Here is a 20,827-nt window from a genome sequence, read left to right on the forward strand (position 1 = left end):
GTCTGCATTCAGCAGTCCTTAACCCTTTGCAGGCCCCAAATGAAAGGAGAAGCAGGTGGATACATTTATTCTTTTTTTAATCTGAGAAAAGCAGATGCTATCAAACCTGTCACCTGTCATAAAGCATTAAACCTCAGTTGAAGTAAAGAATTCATGAGGTCTGAAACACCATCATATTTTAGCACGATGAAGAAAGAGAGCACACGATTGATTTTTTTGGTGTGGTATTTGCATGTTAACTGCATTTGACATCTTTTATTTTACAGTTGCCTCATTCTTTCTCTCTCCTAGAGCCGGCTCATGCCCCCAGCCTCCCATGGAAACCTCGTCTGCCTGTCACTTTCCAATGTGCACATTCCATCTGATTGATTTCTTTATTAAATTAGATACCCCCACACTGAAGAAAAAAAAAAAAAAAGGCCAAGAAAAAAGAAAAAAAGAAAAAAAAGCCATACAGTATGAACAAAGGAATCCAGTTTCTCAGAACTATAAATTTCAAATCCATCTGGCCTGGGAGGGGGACAATAAAAATATACAGAAAGTGATTAAGAAGCACTCCACAATACCCACTGCAGCTAGTTACCGCAGGTCCTGTGGGTCCATCCACCCTGTGCATTCATACCACAGCTGAGCGGCTCCAGGAGATGCATAAATGAATATCATTGCCTCCAGTGAACGTAAGGGAAAGCAGACCAGCAGTCACTTGCCCAAGGCCACGCTTTAAATCAGCGCTAGAACTGGGAATAACAATTCCCAAATCATTCTGCTTCCCTGGTTCAGGCGCCACTCGGTAGATTGCAGCACAAAAAAAGCAAACAAGCACGCAGACAAAATTAACAGTTTGGTGTAAAGAGAAAAATTATTTCAAGACACGAGCATTGTGACAAGGCTAACAGCAGCCGAACAACGTGCATTCGGGCTCAATCAGAGCACCTACCTGAAATGGGAGCGCTGATAAGACTCAAAGTGGGTAATTTTAGGAGGCCTGGGCACAATCAGCACAACAGTTCAGGGAAAAAGCAGGATTTTTACACGCTGTGGCCAACAGTAACCACCCCACTACTTACAGTATATATACCGTGTATATACTTGTAGATATACACATATACATCCACGTAGACACAAAAGACAGCTCTCTATGCTGATTTGGTAAAGTTAGAAGTGAAAAGGAGCTGCACAGCACTTGGCGTGGTGACAGAAACGAGCAGAGACAGCAAGGTTCAGATGCACGCCCCAGTCAGGCATCGGTAGGACACAGAAAATCAGAGCTGCGAATTTGACAGCAAATATAGGTTAGAAATACATGGGTGGGATAGGCCAGGGGAGTTGTTTCAACACCCCGGCATGCTGCTTAGAACGATCTTTAAAATCCATTAAAAAGAGAATACACAGTGAAAGTGAAAAGGCAGCAAATGTAAAGGATTAAAGAAAACAACCTCCTGCCCAGTTAACACTCTGCTGGGCTGTGTCCTGCACCGACACAGCATCAAACTGAAACCAAGGGGGCACCAACACACACAGCAATTTTTCTTCCCGTTTTCTTTTTTGTTTTAAATACCAAAACCAAGCTTTCTTGTGCTCCACAACTTAAATGCCACAGTTAACCCTAAGAAGGCAGGGAAGGAATTTTTCATGGGAGAAGATTTATTAACAACTCAGTAACGTGGGCATTCTTTTGTGTTTCTCAAGAAGCTCTAAAATTAACCAGCCTGATATTATTTGGAGGGATGGCACACCTAGGAGTGGTTTGAAGATCTGAAGATACCCCAGCAAAAGGGTCTTAGGGTAGTTTCTTGATGCTCGAGGAGGAAGTCTTTGGAGATACCATAAGCAGTGATTATAAAGGCAGGGAGTAAAATCAGCAATCTTCAAGGGGGGAGAGAGCTTACTGCCCTCAAACTACGGCAGGAGCAGTCTTTAGAAGTGTAAGAAGTTTGGGTATGTGCACTTAATCAGGCCCAAATGTAAAAAAACCCCACTTAGATGAGACCAAGGGTGGGCTTCAGAGGTGACTTGACAACAGCACCTCAGGAGATGGTTTGTGGCCTGCAAGACAGGCCGTAACAAGGCACAGTTAAGCCTGGGTGAGTGAGCCAAGAATTACGAAAACATGAGAGCTACCAAAGTCTCCTTTAAAAAATAAAAACCCTGCTTGCCACCACAAATTAAAGGAGATCAGCATGTCAAGGAAGGCGTGAACTGAACAGGCCATCTGAGCAGTGAGGCTGTGGTGGAAGCGGGAGCTAACAGATTGGTCTCCAGGCCATGGTGTCCATGTTCCACCCTCACCTTCACTACTGACCCTCCACCGACAGCTCTTTCTCCACAGAAAAAACACTCTGCTGTTTTGCCTAAATGCCCAGCTCTTGGCATCATTTTGCCAGACCCACTGCTCTTGGTTTTCATGAAGAAAAAATATCTACATTCTTCATGATGGAGGAAGTCAGGAGACAGCAGATTTTTGGGACCTTGGTTTGGCATAGAAGTTTAGTGATGGTCCAGATCGAGACTAGAGTCCTCCATTTAAATATCTCTTCTGCAGGCACAACTGTCATGTAAACAATCATATAAACCCATTTTCTTTGGTAACATTTTTTAGGACGAGAACAATAAGATGGCATGTGTGACTGCAGCCCATCTCAGCCACCCATGGGATTGGAGCAGACAGTTCCATTAACTTTTCCATATCATTTTTTGCGACTGAAAGGAGAAACTCCTTCTCCAAACAATTTTTATGGGTAGTCAGTTTGTCCTGGCCAAAGATTACGATCCACATAGAGTAAATTTCAGAATAGTTTGGGAAGTTCAAGTGCCATAAACCACTAGGACCAGAAATTCTGAAGAAATAGCATAAAGCAGCAATGGCACCTGCTGATGGAACAAACTGGACTTTAAAAGAGTGACTATTCCTGAAGAGTCAATTATGCAGTGTCATTTTTAAAAGCAGTCAAGTCGAGGCAGAACATGACTATTAACACACCAGACCTTTCCAACAGCAAACCTTATCTCAGTCCCAGGGGAGCAGGGCAAGACAAATATGCATAATATCATATATTATGCAAATATGCATAATATCATATAGTCACACCAAAACAGGTTGAATAAGGGAAAATTGAGGTTTGCGCAGCCACTGAAAGCATGAGCTCAGTCAAGTGACAACATATGTTTTAGAACAGTTTCCTCTTCTATTCCAAATGCAATACAAGGTGCAGATCACAATCTGCTGAAACCCTAAAAAAACGGTGCTCTAGTCAACCAAGATGTCTCCCATGGAAAGTTACAAATACCTGGCACACCCAGGCTTCACCCCAGTGTTAAACTCCCCTCCAGCAGCAAGAGGTGCCTTGCAAGAAAAGTTCAAATCTTAGGAAAGCACATCCTCTGAAGCATCATGCTATGGGCCCCCTGGGCCCTAAGGATCCTCATTATTATACCAGTCAGCTGCATCTTCTTTTATGAGTTTTAAACGTAAACTACTGTAAAAGCTTCAGGGCCTCAGACTGAGTGCCTATGCAAGATCAAGGTTTTCAAGTTTGGTTTGGTTTTAATTTATTTATGTGCTTTTTAATTTAAAATACATATATACATATATATATATATCACTGTTAGCCCTTAAGAAGCCTGTAAGTTTTGTCCCTCTTTGTCCCCCTAGAGCACAACACACCCAACTTGTATGGAGAGAAAAAAGTGATATAAAACAGTTCCAAAGACAAGCCACTTAGCTTTCTTCTGTACTAAATATAATTCAATCACACAGATTTCCCCATGAGAAAACACCAAGAGCAGCAAGAGATTGAGCTGTTTTTCCTCCCAAGGCCAAAGGTTCATCAGCCAGCGCCACAAGATAAGAGAATCACTGTCTGCCAGAAGTACCAATTCTCTTGAACGCTCTCTTTTCAGCTACTTAAACACATTAGTTTCCCATAGGAAATAAACTACTTAGGTATGTGCGTATAATCTGAATGCAAGCTACCAAAACAGGCTGACCCACTCAAAGCTGAGAACAGCTCTCAACACTTTCTCATAACCTCAAGGCAAAAAAACAAGTGTAGAATTGGTTGTAGTTCTGTCAAATAGCTACATCCTGCTTGGCATTCCTAAAGCACCAACCACCTTTGTGTGAAGACGCCAGTACTTATTTTATAAACCTGGAATGGTAGGGAAAGATTATCTAATAGTGCATTTCCCGTATCTTGATACTAAATCATACTTTGTTTTGAGTGATTGCCTTCTACATCTGAGGTAATTCATTTCAGTGTTTCAGACATGGCATATGCACTTTCTTCAGGCATGTGTTGTATTATCACTTTGCATTAAAATAATTATGACTGTGGTGTTAAAAGATAGAACTTTGATTACCTCCAATCAAACAAAACAAATCAAACTGACTACTAAAATCTATGCCTAAAAAGGTAGTCACTGAAAACCCTGGGATCAAATGCTCACTCTCAGCTTATCCCTTCCTAGACCACTGTCCTGACTGGCTTACCTAGCTGGGAAACCAAGAAAATGACTCCACATGGCAATCAAGGAAAAAGGCTTGAGGGTCAAGGGTTCAAACGATGTAAGAAGATGGTTAAGATGGAAGAAGGGTTAATGTTTATAAATATGTAAAGGGTGAGTGTCACCAGGATGGAGCCAGGCTCTTCTCGGTGACAACCAACAGTAGGACAAGGGGCAATGGGTTTAAACTGGAACACAGGAGGTTCCACTTAAATATGAGAAGAAACTTCTTCACAGTGAGGATGACAGAACACTGGAACAGGCTGCCCAGCGGGGTTGTGGAGTCTCCTACTCTGGAGACATTCAAAACCCACCTGGACGCCTTCCTGTGTAACCTCATCTAAGTGTTCCTGCTCCGGCAGGGGGATTGGACTAGATGATCTTTCGAGGTCCCCTCCAATCCCTAACTTTCTGTGAAGGGGCCAAAGGGGAGCATCAAACAAGGCAACATTTCCCACGGACACATAAGAAACCAGCAGATGCCACCTGGCGCCTCTCTGTCTGCAGACAGGACAGCAAGAGGGAGTGGAAAGAGGTCCTAACCCCCTCTTGGGATTCCCCCAGTCAAGCTTCCTTCTCATGGTGCTGCAGGTATCCAGCTTGACAGAGCCTGGCAAAGGTTAATGGTGAGTTCCTTGAGGCGGTGAGTAGATTGAGCAAGACAGACCCAGCATGGCTATCCTTTCATCATCTCTCCCAGTGGCTATGTTATGGCAATGCTGAACAAAACCTCAGGCATCTCTCCTTCGATAGCTCAGACTTCATGGGTTTTCTGAGCAACTCCAAGACTACTATAGCAGAAGGAATATTACTAATAACATATTGCATTCCATAGATGGAAAAAAAAATGAAAGCCTATATGCCCTCTACAGCTCAAAGGCAAGGCAAAGAACACAGGTAAGTTTGTAATATAGGCTATGCAAGGATAGGATAGCATTATGATAAAGTCTTGAGAAAGCCCCTTTTACAAAAGCAAGGTGAGGAAATCTATAAAACATGGTATGAGCAGTAAGCTCATCAGTTGTGGTCAGGAATCAATGGGTGTCTGCTACACATCTGCAATGATTTAGAGACAAAGCAGTAATCAACAACTGTGCATTAGAATTTATATCAGATATATTACAACCTGGGAAAGATAAAAGACCATGACGGCAAGCATGAATGTTATCACTGCAAAAGAAAGATGAACAGCTTTTGTAGAAGGAGGATACTTCAGGGTCATTTTGATGCTGACAATTTTTAACACAAGGAAGAAATTATATCCAAAAACCCAAACGTATTATCCAATTTCAGTGTCATGCAGAAAATAAGCATGTAGATAACTCACAGCAGTTCCCTATGGTGAGGCAAAGCAGTCAATTCTTTATATATTCTATGTGCCAATTACTTTTTTTTAACCTTATGATAGCATTAGACTCTGAAGCTGATAAGAAAGGACATGAAATAATAACATATCCACTCCAACATCCTGACAAAGGCAGAATGTGCAGTCCAAGAGAAAAGACCACGTAATAACTTTGCTTTTAGATCTTTAAAGAAGATGCAATACAATGATGTTCAGTTTGTTCACAGAAATGCTATTGAACTCTTCTCTGGTATGTGTGACCAATGTGCTTTGCATCTCAGAGTTAAATCAACTATGTTATAATGCTAACTGATCTGTGAAAGGATTATGCATATGGAAATAGTAAACTGAGAAGAAAAAAACAATCCAGAATGGGGAAAAGGCTCAAAAGTTGTGGCTCAGACATGACTGGAACCAAATAAGGAGAAAAGGAGTAATTTAGAATTAGATGTGCAGGGAAGAGGTACAGGACCACAAGTGGCTTTCCAGAGGATTTTATAACCTGCCCCTGAATCAGCTTACTCAATAAACCAAAGGACTTAATCTGTTCAGAGAGTAACTCTTCATTAACAATATGACAATAGAAATGCTTTTTCTTGATGCACAAGACTAATTTAGTAGTCTAACCAACTAAATGGTGGTAGCTCTATGGGAAGAAATAGGGCCACAGAAACAACTTGTACAGTCAGTAGGAACTGAGCAATAAAAAAAGCAGAAAGCCGCACTTACAGCGTAGAATAGAAGAAAAGAACTTTGTTTATCAGTGTAAAACCTAGAGGTGTACAAAAGTTAGCTGTTGTCAAATCAGAAGGCTACTTAATGCCTGGCAGTCCAGAATCTCTTAGCTCCTCCTCTCCTCACCAGGAATAAGCACGCTTTGGGACTGTGTGCCTGCTCTGATGCTTCAGGATTAATAGTTATTAGATCCCCAACTCCAGGACTTGTGGCATTCCCCAGCCTGTGTGGAAACAGTTCATAATTACCCCACAGGCAGTAATGCAAGACAGTGATGAAGTCTGAGGAGCTCCAGACTTGTCTGGATATGTATATCTCAGTAGTGTTGACATGACGACAGTTTCCCAGAACGAACCTGCGAGATAAGGGCAGCACATCCGAAAAATAGTGCCTGTCTGTTTTGCAATTTTTACAAGAAGCACTAGTAATGCTGTATCCTGCACAAGTAATTCATAACCCTTCCTCAGTTCACACCAGGGGGAATCAGTTGGTATGAAAGCAGTATCAAGACCTGGCCATCTAGTGTATTTCTTTACCTTAGATTGCTGAAGCTTTATGGACAAAAGTTACCCAAAATTTGATAGTACTTGACAAAAGAGTGCTGAAGTTGAAAAACAAGGCTGAAGAACAACTTCATCTCATAGTGAACTCCATCTCAAGGGACACTATCAGGTGGGATAAACACTAGCAAGTACTATCTAATGCTTAAGACCAATGTGAAAGATTATGCAAAAAAAAAGCAAAAAGCCTATTCTGCCTTTTATAACATTTACAGATGAATACAGAAGACTTGCAGAGAATCTCATGGAATTACTGTTGCTATCATTATCAAGACTGATGTTCTTAAAGATAAAAAAAGTCCCAAAGTGATTTCAGCCCTTACAAAAGAGGTTTTGAATGGGAAGTAATACATCATGCAAACAGAACAAGAGAAGGAAAATCCAGCACATTGTTTTCTTAATCAGAATATGATCCATGTCAACAAAAACACTCAGCGATACAGAAGGAGTTTTACCAAGTGCATGGGCTACTAAGCAGTGGAAGTGAAAGCTGTTAAATCATAAATTCATGGATTTAAGTCACTATTCCCTTCTTATCTGGTTTCATAAAACAAATGGCGAGAAATCTTCTAAACCAGAGCCTGCTACGCCAAGAATTTTGTAGGAGGGTGCACATAGCAAAGGCAAGATGAAGACTGCAGTGGACACATAATCACAGTAGGAATGTCTCTGATCAGCATTAGCCAGGAAAACAAACACCTTGTCATGCAACAGGCTAGAGCATGAAACTCAAGTGAACGGTAGAGTTTACACTCTGGTTCTTCCTGATATTAGTATGAACAGAAAGGCATCACATTACTGAGATTCACTTTTTCTCAAAATGACTTGGTGTTTATTCTTTACACTACTGCAGGTGGCAAATTGGAAAGCAAAAGAAAAATGTTAACAGAAGCCAAACGAGACACGCACAACCCTGTAATATTCCCCTGGACTCCCTGTGCATCCTTCAATGGAAACACATTTGTCTTCACTCCTACAGAATCTACTTATACATGATGGCCCAAACCTGTGGATAATTAAAGCAAATTGAGATGCAAGTAATCCAACTGAGGCCAATGAGCATGTTAGCATTCATACAGTCACACAAACAAATGTTTTCAGGTTGAGTTTCACAACAAAAATATATTAGCTCAGGCCTCTTAATTACCTGTTCCAAGTAAACAATCTTTAGAAATGCACATGTTTTCACTAACTGACATAGGGACACCACATAAGATGACCATCACCTTCTGAAGACTGAGGAGGTCCTTTCAGGCCTCTGTCTTGTGCAAGATAGCGCATCAATGCAGTGCCACACCAGTGGCTGGCCAACTTAATTTTATCTAAACAGAAGTATGGTAACAGCCCCTTAATCAAATGGTACAGATCTGTGCTAAATGGGTATTACACATTTCTTTCTTGTCTTTATTTTACCCATTGGTCATACTGGAAGCTGAAAAATCCCTAATATAGGTAACAGCTTTGAGGAGACAAGTGAAGTGTACACATCTATCCTTTGCATAGGAAAAGGAAGTTCATACATTTAGTTGAACAGTTTAAAGATACAATAACGTTGCTATAGATAAGGACTAGGATTAATGAAATACATAAGCAAATAGTGATAAATGAAAACAAGACTTTCAGTCACAGGGTCAATTCTCCTCCATTCAGCTGTAAGGCAGAGACACAGGTTCATCATCAACCCCTTTCCCTCAGAACAGGTCTGAATTACTTTAGTAAAATCTGTGCACACTTTCTGGGGAACGTAAGATGCATTACGAAGGGGATTCACAAAGGCTGGCATGCAAACTGAGAACCTGCTTCAATTAGCCCAGATGAAACCCGGAGAAGAACTCAAGCCCTATCTTACCACTTTCTGGAACTTAGATACATTTCTTTTAGCTACCGGGAAAGACTTTATTCTAGTTAAAATTCAAGATTTGAGCTTTCTTGTGGAACAATGCCTCCAGCAAAGATGTACAAAACACAGCTGAGGAGGCACTGCTTCTATAAACCATAAATAGTACTTTCTAAGGCAAGTACCTAAGACAGCAAGTGACAAGGTGGTATCCAACCTGTTACACTGCGGGGTCGCATTAGTATTAAACTGCCCCATGCCAAGAGCTGTCCCTGGCTGCTCAGTGTGTGCTGCAAACACTCACAGGATTCAGCCCCACAGGTGATACTGCCGCAGGAACACCTGGTCACCTGTCCTGATGCCAGGGCAAGCGAGGTGCCACGCTGCTCGGCCCTGTTGAGAGGCAGCCAGGCCGGGACCTGCCCCAAGCAGGCATCAAACATTAGGGAGCTCCGACAGCAAAAGCTGCAGTGCCCAGGGACCCGGCTGTGGGTGCAGCCAGCAGCTCAGTAGGGAAAGATTTAAGGCTTCCCATTTTGGATCCAGGTGCCTGCAAGAGGAATGCCCCAAGAGTCCCCAGTTAATTTCTACCGCCAACAGCCAGCTAGCATGCCTGGCTATAACCCAACATTGCTTTTATTAATAAAAAGAGCATTTTGCAGCTGAACTCATCAGATCCACCATGAGCGCATGAACCGAGGGGGTGATGAGAGCGTTTTGCAACCATAACTGCAGCAATCACTGTGTGAAGATGAAACTAATCTCACGTGGGATCTGGCAGAACTGGATCACAGAGAAATATATGACTTTTATATTAACAGAAGAGGAGTAAGAATAAAGAACGTGCCTTGTCACTTTGAAAAGCTGAGCAAACACAGCCATCGCCTACAGTAAATACAAACATACTTAAATAAATACTTTCTTCACATACAAATACTAGAAAGTACTGATTTTCCAGCTTTCCTTTCTCAACAGTTATTTTGCTGAAGATTCATATGCCCTGGCTGCCCGTGGAGGACACTCATCTCTCACCAGAGCCAGGCAGAAACCCCCAGGGCTGGCAAGGGGCTCAGTCAGCCCTTTACCTGCCTAAAGTCCTTTTGCTCAACCATAGCTCGTGTTTTATTAAAAAGATCCAAAGATTGAAACAGGCCGTCCGTTAAAGAGCTCAACATATTATTAACTACAAATGAAAGGTAAGACTTTCAAAAGCATCAGCACAGGACTAAAATTGCCTTCTTTAAAGCCAAGGGGAGCTTACCCTTGACTTTGATGGGAGGAGGGCTGGGTGAGTTAACTATGAGCTAACCCAAATCCAGGCAAGGTGGTGAAACACTAAGATTAAGAAGGCTGCCAGAAGAAGTGGTGCACTAATGGCGATTTATTCCCCTCGACCTGATGCATTAATGCTTATTTCCTGGCCACAACAAGCTGCAAAGTATAAATCAAATCGTCTCCTTCTCTAAACCTAGATTGGAAGAAACACCAAAGCTGCACTTCAGTTCGCAGCAGAGGTATTTGTCAAAACATGTGCACAACTCCTTGCCAATACATCAATACATGAGGGAACACAAATCTATTCACAGACAAAGCAAGAGCAGGAAGAAAACTTACAAAGAAAATCTGTCAGCATCCTGGAACAATGGTCCAGTGGCTAAAAGAAGCAACAAGATTGGTTTTCTGTTTGCACAGACAATTGCCAAATAGATAAAAATTGCCTCTAAAAGTCTTGTATATAAAACCGTAAATCTTCTAACAAGATGAACTGCAGCCACATCACTCTCAGGTAATAATGAATAATACTTCAGTGCTCTAGTTCTCATTCATATAAACATATATATATAACCATACACAAATCCGGAAGAAAAGCTTAGTTGTGTACGGCAATGCAGGGAGGGCTTTGAGATACAATAACCATGCATCATTAACTGTATCCTACAGGAACTTTCTGATCTTTGCCATACAAGTGACATTTCCCAGTGAGGAGTAAGTCACATCACTGCTGATATCCTCAGTCGACAGGCAAAAGGAATGCACAGGCTGAACCAGTAATAGCTTTTCAGCTGCAGAAATGATTTTTCTTCGAAGGTCCAGTTGTGCTGCCGTGTCAGTGTAGATAAGACAGCGTAGCACCCATGTCTTCACCAGAAAAAACATTTCAGCCATCAGTGGCAAGACCTTTGTCCTGCTCTGGTCAACACGAGTCTGGCTGCTGACTTCACTGGCGTTAGACTTTCACTGTGAGACACTAGTTGACGTTTTTACCGACTCCGGATGGCTATGCAACTTCCACAACATATGCAAGCTAAGGAGAGTGTGTTTGCTGCTTGGTTGGTTTGGGTTTTGTTTTGTTTTTTAAATAGCATTCATGGACTTGATTTATAAAAGACAATACGTCTTCCCCGTGCAATGGGAACACAAAAATCAAACAAATGTTTTCAGATGGACCTCCAAGGCAATTCTTAAGGTGCTAAAAGAAGAGCTGGCCAGCTCTTAAGGAAAATATGAAGAAAAAAAATAATGAAAAGAATTCTACAGTCTTAAGTAGGATGTTCTTTTAGTTACTCTGGAGCATCTATCAGCGTGTATCTATGCGTCACACAGGCCTTTAAATAGTATCAACACAATGCCCATACTGATGACATAATGCAAAAATAACAACTGTATCTTGCTTTTTCATGTTTACAAGTGGCTTTATCAAGCTATGGGATCAGGTCCTTACAAGGAAGTTTCTGGTCTGTTCTAGAAAACAACTATTATTGTCGGTGCGAAGCTTTTCCAATGGTTCTCTTGCCACATCCTGAAACAAAACCAACCATGGGAAACTGGCAGCAATTAACAAAAGATCTCAAGGGTCATAGAGGACTACAGCTATGCATGTTAGTAGAAATACAAGACACTGGCATGGTTTTGTCATACTATGATGCAAGTTGGGGAGGAAAACAGACAGAAAATTAAGAAATTTTTTCTAATTGAAAATTACAGGTAGTGAACTCTGTAATTCTCTAAGTCATTTAGAAGGGACATACCCCAAGATGAGAAATAGCACTATAAACTCTGGGAAACAGAGACACTTATAAAATCAAAGAAAGTTAAAAAGGGCATTTATTTGCATGCAGCAGCATCCCTGATATGATACACTTCTACATCTGTATGTATCTATGAGCACAGAATTTTGTGGAGAAAGGATTCCAAGACTGTAGGTGTTTACAGATAAAACCACCTCATCCACTCACAAGAAAAGGCTGTGTCTATATTAGCAAACAGTGCAGAGCAATAGGAAAGAACCTATAGACTGATAGAGTGTTCAGACCATCCACAGCTGTAAAGTTTTACTTCTAACTGGCTCTAGTCTGGTCCTATGGACTCTGTGAGCACCCAGAGCACATTCTCCTGTTTAGATTCACCTGAAATCTAATTAAAACACTCTAATTCACTTAAAAAAATGCATTCCTAGTCTGACCTAGAAGTCATGCATATATATGCAAAGTGTCCTATGTCAGCACCACTTATATTTGGATTAAAATCCCACATACTGAGTACACAGAGTGTGATGCCAAGGTTACAGAAGCACAGAAAAATTTAAGTTAGAAGGGACCTTTAGAGGTCATCTAGTCTAAGCCCCTGCTCAAAGCAAAGACAGCTTCAAAGTCTGATCAGGTTGCTCAGTGTTTTCTACTGTTGAGTGTTGACGGTCTCCAAGGATGGAGATCCCAGTTCCACAGACTCCTTGGGCAGCCCTACTTTGGCCGCAAGCCCCAGCAGCCAGTGCTTATCATGTCTTGTGAATTTTTTTTCTTTCTCTCAATCAGAATTTCACTTGCTACAACTTGTGGCAGCCACTTCTTTTCCGTCGGCTGAGCACCTGTAGGAAGAGCCTGACTCCACATTTTCTGAGTCTACCTTAGCCTCTCCTGAGTACAAACTCACTTGTCTTAGTCTTTTCCTGGACTTGTGTCATGCTAAATGAACCACCTTAGTGGTGCGTTCCAGGACTCCCCAGTTCGTTAGTACCTCTCTGGTACTGGTGGCATGAAGCTAGACACAGCATTTTAAGTACAGCCTCTTAGTACAAAGCAGAGGGGAATAATCTCTTCCCTCGGCCCACTGGCTTTGCTTTTGCTGGTGCATTCCTGTGCGTGGTTAGTCTTCGTCATCATACTTGCTGTCTAGTAAGACATCCACCTTCTTTTCCGCGGAGCTGCATCCAGCTGCTCAGTGCCCATTTTGTGTTATTTTGTGGAAATTTTGTATCCCAGGTGCAGGACTTTGCCCTTCCTTCTGCCCTCCCACCACCGCTCTGCAAACCCAGTGACACCACAGTCCTGCAACTGTGCGGCCTTCCACATCCTCCCAGCACACCTGCTGGTAAAGACACTTTTGCCCCACACTGTGACATTGATCTCATCTGTCCCTAGCAGTCCCCATTTCTTGAAAAGGGTCCTGGGGTCACAGAGTCCAAAGTGCTGCCATGACACAACGTGCACGGACAGGTGTGACTATGCGGGATGCAGCCACCCTCGCCCAGGTTTTCCCCCTTGAATGGTAGGATGGAGAACACTGCTTGGGCTCCATCCCTTCACATGGGATCACTGAGCCCTGTAGTCATCCTTAATCTGTTGAGGTGTTACAAGTGTCCACATGAAAGAGAAGCAAAGGCTGATGACTGACCAGGCCTTACCAGCCTCTGTGATGTCCTGGATCCAGGCCCCCGGGAAGCAGAAAACCTTAGAAGTCATCAGGTCTGGTCAGCAGATGGATGTCTCCATTCCCTGCATCAGGGAGTCTTCAGTCCCAGTTACCCGTTGCTTCCTCTCAGTGGCACTCGTTATGAGTAGTTGATCAGGCACAGCTGGCCCAAACACCTCTCTTGCCAGAACTCACTCCTCCTCTCCCATTTCCAGGGACTGCATGTTTTATTAAAGCTGTATTATTAGCCTCACATATTTGTATTACTGAGGACAACACCAAGTATGGTAATATCTTTCCATTAACTTCACTGAAAGAAAGTGTTTGAGACTGGACAGGAAACACTATAGTTCTGAGCAGTGATGCCTAAGATTTAGGCTTCTCAAAGTGAAAAAAAATAGATGTAAGCAGCATGCACACAGCTGCTTATTCACATGGCAAAAAAAAAGCAACAAAGCAAATATTGCTTAAACTGTTAAAAAAAACTTATGTTCATATGCACATTAAAACCAAAATACATATACAGAATGCTCTGTAGAACCAGGGAAGCTGATTACTTGTCCATATCATGATGCATGCTGTTAATATTCAGTGTGTGCAGAGACCTTTAATGCCAGACTTCACAGATCTTGCTGCGGTCAGGAACAAAGCCAAAGCCATAAATGTAACACCCGATTTTCAGGGGAGATGGGAATGTGGAAGAGAGTTTGGGAAATTCTCCTATGAGGATGCATTTGAATCTCTCCAGAGAGCATTTTCTACAGCCTCCAGGCATTGGGATGTGGCACGAGGGCATTTCTTCATCTCCAGGTCAACCCCGTGTAGCCAAGGCTGCTAAGCCTATCCCTTTGCTTCAGACATACATGGGAGGAAACTCCTCCTTCTGTCACTGGACTATACAAAAGAGGGGAGGGAAAGAGAAGGGAAAAAAAAACCCGAAATACACCACCCTCTTCTGTCCACCATTTTAGAGAGAGAAAAGGAATTCATCAGCTGCTCTCCTATCTGACATCCAAATGGAAAAGGCACAGACCAGGCTGTTTCCTCCCTGCATTAGACGCAAGAGGAAGCAGGATAGGAAGAGGGCAGGAAGCAGCCAGCAAAAGGTAAGAAGAGATGCTGAACTTCCCCATGTCCTAATGCTGTTGCATTTGAATCTGAATTCGTAGAAACCTACAACCCAGCTGTGGAAAAAGGACTTTGGGAAAGCTGGGGTGGGAGGGAAGGACGGCTTTCTCAGCAGAAGTACGTGTTTTTGCTTTGTTTTGTATTTGCATGCTTCATCCAAAGTGTTACACAACATGAAGCTTTATATAGCGACATGAGAACACGGTCCCCACACATCCAGGGAAAAACCCCAACCACACCAAAATCTGTTCCAATCAAAAAACCTCACCCAAGTCTAACAGGACCCTAATGTGTGCTGCTGACTAGGTACCACCACAACCACAACAAAATCATGCATTAGAAAATACTCCTTGCTTAGCTGTGAGAGAGCAGCTTTCCCAGGACGACTCTGCGTAATTCCATGCCCCAAATCCACTAACATTTGCCAGATAGCAACGGCTGCTGCAGGATTCCTTTGGCAAACACTGGACTTCAGACTTTTCTCTTTCTCAATATGCTGTGATTTCCTGTGAAGCGGAGAAATCATCTGTACTACAAAGAGGTGCAGTACTAACACTTTCAGAAGTAAATAACTTTATAAAAACATATAGTATAGAGGGAAATAAAATACTTGGGCAGAGAGATTCCTGAGCAGAGAGAGATTAGAAAAACGCTTTGATAAACATATGCCGTCAAAGCTTATACTTTTTTTCTTCAGTGCAAAAAATATTGGGTAACTGCTGTTCCTAGAAAGAATGGAATTCTGTTGCCAACAGCTGTAGCTTTTTGTACAAATTATAATACTGTATTGGAAGATTTATGTCCCCGACAAAGGCACAAAGTTATCCAAACTAGGGCAAAAAAACAAGAATAATCTTTTCCCGACGAAACAGACTCACATTATTTTCGTTAACTCTTACTACGGCAGAAGTTTTGATCTTCAAAACCAGAAACTCATGCTGCGGTTGATGTTTATAATGATTAAGTCTTGCAGCGCCACTCTGCACAGGGTGAACTGTTTTATTACAGGTTCTTACACAAGCAGGAAACACACCCTATCATCCTGAAATCAATCAAAGTCATTCATATTTACCTCCAAAAGCACATGACTAAATTTTCTTCTTGACAGTCTGGGGTTTTACTGATGCTTTCCCCACCCTAAGAAAAGGTTTCCCCAAAGCTGTGCCCATCTGACAGATCCATACAAGAGAGGAGAAAAGTGCCCCTGGGCAAAAGGCTGTCTGTCCTGTGCATAAAGTAAACAAGATAGGGGAAGGAATCTTGGGTCTCTTTGCTGCAATTACACAGATGCAAGTGGCCCTACCTGCTGTATGTCACTCTCCTGATTCCCATGGAAAAACTATTCCTCATACTCTGCAGGATTAAAGTCTTCTATGTTCCTTGGAACTACAGTAGATAAGAGTATACAGAACTATTATTTTTAAGTCAAACTGATTTTCAGCAATAAAACTCGGGATATCACAGGTTTTAAAGTACATTTATTTGCAAGCAGCCAAACAGCATACTGTGAATTGAATCCTGAGCCAATTTACTCTACGCTGCCCCATGAACATGACACCAAGTTACACAACTTGGGAACCAATAAATGCATTGCCTTGGAAGAATTTCCCCAAAGGCTCCTGATGAGTCACTGGCAGTGTCTTGTTTAGCTCTCAGACTTTGGCTTCCTTATCGTAGCTGCCTGGTCCACCAGATCATGTTTATAGTACATCACGAAAGATGTTTTTATTTCTGCCCTTCTGAAATTCCCGTTTGCTTGGTTCAGCTGGTTTTAGGTTTTTGGGTGTTTTTTTGCTTTTGTTTGGTTGGTTTTGTTTGTTTGTTTGTTTTTACTAGGAAAGAAAATAAATTAAAAGCTTCTTAACAATTACAGGTGTGATTTTATTTTAAAAGGGAAACAACAAACTATATTTCTTAGCTGAAGCAAAGACAGAAAGGCTGATCACTTTGAACAAAATGCAGAATAATCCAAAGGCCTACAAAGCAAAATCACTTTGCATATGCCACATTTTTACATTCAGATAGGGAAAACCTAATAGTCCACTTTTACTGACTTTTAAAATCCTACATGTAGTCAGTGAAAAGTGGAAGACTATAAAATAAAACTTTCCTTCAAGGAACAACTTGCCCCCAGCCCTTAGTCCTGCAAAAGATCTGCAAAAAATGAGGATATTTTGCTTAATTAAACAGAATATTAATTGAGTATAAACAAGTGAACAGCAGGCATGCAATTTCCCCAAGTATGCATTACTCAAAGGACAAAAAGATTTTTAAAATCTGGGGTCATAACCTCAATTTTAAAAGTTTCAGGGTCTAAAGGAAGGTAGTACATTTGTGGTAAGCTTTTTTCACTACAAATGGATTATTTAAAATAAATTGCCACAATTGCAGAAGTTATCTAGTATGGCACTAAAGAACACATTTAATTTTAAGTATCCTTATAGTTTTATTAAAGCCAATGGCTTTTTTCCGTGCTTAAGGCCAAGCATATGCTCAAGCACTCTGCCGAGACAAAAGCTTACAAGTTTGTTGTTGAGAATGCAAAACAAGCCTTTTCATCCCAAACCACATTTTCTTGCATATAATCAGCACTGATGATGCTGCCATAGTTTCCAATTCATTCCAGGGTGCACTTGGCATTTATTAGGGCACAGATGGGGCTCTCTTTCTTTGGCTTTTAAAGAACATGTCGAAATATTAAAACAAGCTTGGCTATCTGCCTCTCATCCTGTTCTTATAGTCTATATTGCCACGGTAAAAATATCAGTAAACTTTGATCTAATCTGGAAGCCTTTTCTAACTTGCACACAAAATTTGGCAATAGTCTTATCAAGTACAGTCAGCCCACTCGAAACCAGAGAACCTGATATGCATAAACTCAGCATTAGTCACAAGTGATCAAGAACAGGAACAAGCAATCCACAAAACAATCAAAAGAAAAAAAAAAATCGGAAACAATTTTTCTAGTAACAAACTATGTGATCCTGACCGTACTCGATGGCTGCATGGGTGTTTCTGGAACTGGAAGGATTATTCAACTGCTTAACCAGCAATTAGCAAAAAACCCAGGCTGATTTGTAAGGCAAATAAAGAGCATTAGCATGACAGGATCTGTCATAACAGTGAGCAAGGTCTTTTCCAACACACCCAGTGCCGCAAGTTTGCATTGTGCTGAGAACTTACAGTGTTTTCTCCTATGGGCAGCACAGGATATTTATTTCCCAAATTCTGAAAATTATTTACCCATTTCCGAGCAAGCATAAGGCAACCTCCACAGAGACCCAATAGAAAAACAAACTGCCACAATATTCCATTTAAAATGTCCTAAGGTAAGATAATGTCAGATTTGTCCAGCAGATCTTGACAAAACGTTCTTAAATGTGCAGCTGACTGGGACGCAGGTGCACATGACTGTCAATGGGTCTTAGTCACCCATCTTCACAGGCTTTCAGTCTCACACAAAGCACACTGACACTGGAAAAATCACACATCACATGCATCAAAATACATATGACCAAACTCAAATGAGGTAAGGGGGTGCGATGAGGGGCTTGGAGAAAGGTTAATTTAATCTGACTGCTTGGAAATGGTGCTGAGAGAGTTGGGGTTGTTCAGTCTGGAGAAAGAAAGGCTCCAGGGAGACCTTATTGCGGCCTTTCAGTGCTTAAAAGGGGCCTGTGAGAAAGATGGGGACAGACATTTTAGCAGGGCCTGTTGCAACAGGACAAGGGGTGACAGTCCTAAACCAAGGAAGGGGAGATTCAGAACAGACATGAGAAGAAAATTTTTTACAGTGAGTGTGGTGAAACACTGGCACAGGTTCCCCAGAGGTAGATGCCTCATCCCTGGAAATATTCCAGGCCAGGCTGGATGGGGCTCTGAGCAACCTGATCTAGTTGAAGATGACCCTGCTCATTGCAGGGGGGGTTGGACTAGATGACCTTTGAAGGTCCCTTCCAACCCCAACTATTCTACGATTCTATGATATTGCCAAGTGAGGACTACTTCACTGTCTCACTGGTAACATGACATTAGCAGCCAGCGCATGCTGACAGAATCTAGGGCAAAAATTGTGCATTTTAAGCAGTGGTCTTGACTTCAAAATGGCTTAACAATTGCATGCATGGATTGGTAAAGAAATCACTTCTGAACAAACATCAAGTCCAGAAACCTAGTTTTTAGAAGTACATTTAAATGTCAGAAAGCCAGAGAGTTGACTAAATAAGATTATATAACATCCACTAAACAGGTTAGCTCCTAAATTTGTTTTAAAACTAATCAATGGCTAGTAATTTTGGAAGTAATGATCCCAGACATTTGCACTCCAGTAAACATTGTAAACTAAATAAATCTAAATCAGCACATGGTACTAAATCAAAATGACATTAAAATCATAATAAAAGTAAGTAAAAAAAAATTCTGTCATTGTGAACAATCCAGAAACAAACCACTGTAAAACACACATAAACCAAACAACAATCAGGTATGGATGGTGAAGAGACTGTTTTCCAGTTAGTCAGAATTAATTTTTATAGTCCGTTCCCTTTGAGGTAATGGAGTCTAGGTCCTCCTACAGCCCAGTCTCTCCTGCTTTCTCCCAGTCTTCTGAAACTCACTCTTGCTCACTCCCCAAACTTCGCAATACTTCCTGGCATTTGCTGGCTTCCAGGAAATTCAGGCTGTCCCCTTTTGCTGGTATCATGTTCCATATCTACATGACGCATAACCTGAAATTACTGGTACATTCAATACTTTCAAAATTACAGCTTGAGAACAAGCTTCAAAATATCATCAACAACAATCCTGGCCTTACCTGCAGGATCTTGTACTGTCATTTCCTTACGCTTCACCATCAGCTTGTCTTTAACCCACGGGAACTCCTGTAAGGAATCCAAGAACACATCAAAAGCCTTGGGTCCTCTGGTGGGGAGAATATCAAGGAGCATCATGGTTTTCCTCTGACTGGTGGTTTGGGCTTTTATTTCTTGAACATGACTGTCTGTGAGGATCCCTTCTTGGTAGAGATACTGAATAACAATTCCATCCACCAGCACCTCTGTGCAGAGCTCCAGGCGCAGGGAGCGTAAAAGCTGCTTGTCTCTGGCATCCATCTGGCACCCTAGAGCGTGAGAAAAGGAGTACGGAAATGCATGAAAATTATAACACTTCAACCTTTAACATCCAGAAACTATTTCTGAACATCCAGAAGTGATGTTTGATATGTTAGAATCACCCACCTGGGAAAACTATTAACGATCCCCAACATCTTTCCGCACAGATTTCAATGTCTCATGAGCTAAAATGCAGCCATTTCTGGGAAATATTAGACAGGAAGAGAACCTTTGGCATTGTGAAGACTAGTCCTTTGCTGGAATAAAAACCATGCCAAATAAACCTGCTCACTAACTGGTCAAGGTCCATGCTCAAGGCAGCTAGAGCATTTTCCAGTCCTTAAGAGACTCTACCCCTAAAAACTTGGAGAGATGTCACACCTGACCCCTGTTACAAATGCCTCTGCTACTGTTGCTGTTGTAGTAGTGCAAGAGCAGCAAAAGGACAGGCAGATGCACCAGGCAGCAGGGGCAGATTCAGCAGGTAGCTCTGGCATACATGATGCATGTTAATTTTAGGAGGGGTAGAAATGTACCTTATGCACCCCTCTGACTCATCCTGAAAGGCCGCTATGGAACTCAGCTGATGTGATGATGAGAAACTTTCACCCAATTTCTATATCATTTTTTTCCACCTTCTATTTACAGGCATTTGTTCTGCCAAAACTGTTCTTCAGCTCAGTAGCTCTTCTCCTTCCCTGGTATTTACCCTTCTAGCGTGTTCACAGGAAGCTATCTGATTCCCTTTGCCAGTTTCCATTTCACTTGACTAACACTCTGACTAGACAAAAGCTGGAAAAGATGCATTTTATAGCCACTCTACAGAGGAAGAATCAAAGTCCAAGAGCAACCAAGCAGCTCGTCCAAGATCATACTCAGAGTCCATGCCAGATCTATGAACCAAATCAAGATGTCTAGT

The 20,827-nt window shown here is 41.8% G+C and overlaps 1 protein-coding gene across 1 annotated transcript in view; it reads right to left on the bottom strand.

Moving 5' to 3' along the window:
- Positions 1-20,827, bottom strand: part of CRADD (CARD and death domain containing adaptor protein) — a 79,924-nt gene that overhangs the window by 56,461 nt on the left and 2,636 nt on the right. Inside the window, exon 2 of the mRNA XM_082043606.1 lies at positions 19,611-19,916. Within this exon, the coding sequence (XP_081899732.1) occupies positions 19,611-19,908 (298 nt within the window). The 5' untranslated portion in view covers positions 19,909-19,916. The remainder of the gene's footprint in view (positions 1-19,610; positions 19,917-20,827) is intronic.

This window comes from Streptopelia decaocto, assembly GCF_964273445.1.
Source record: "Streptopelia decaocto genome assembly, chromosome: 1".
NCBI classification, from domain to species: domain Eukaryota; kingdom Metazoa; phylum Chordata; class Aves; order Columbiformes; family Columbidae; genus Streptopelia; species Streptopelia decaocto.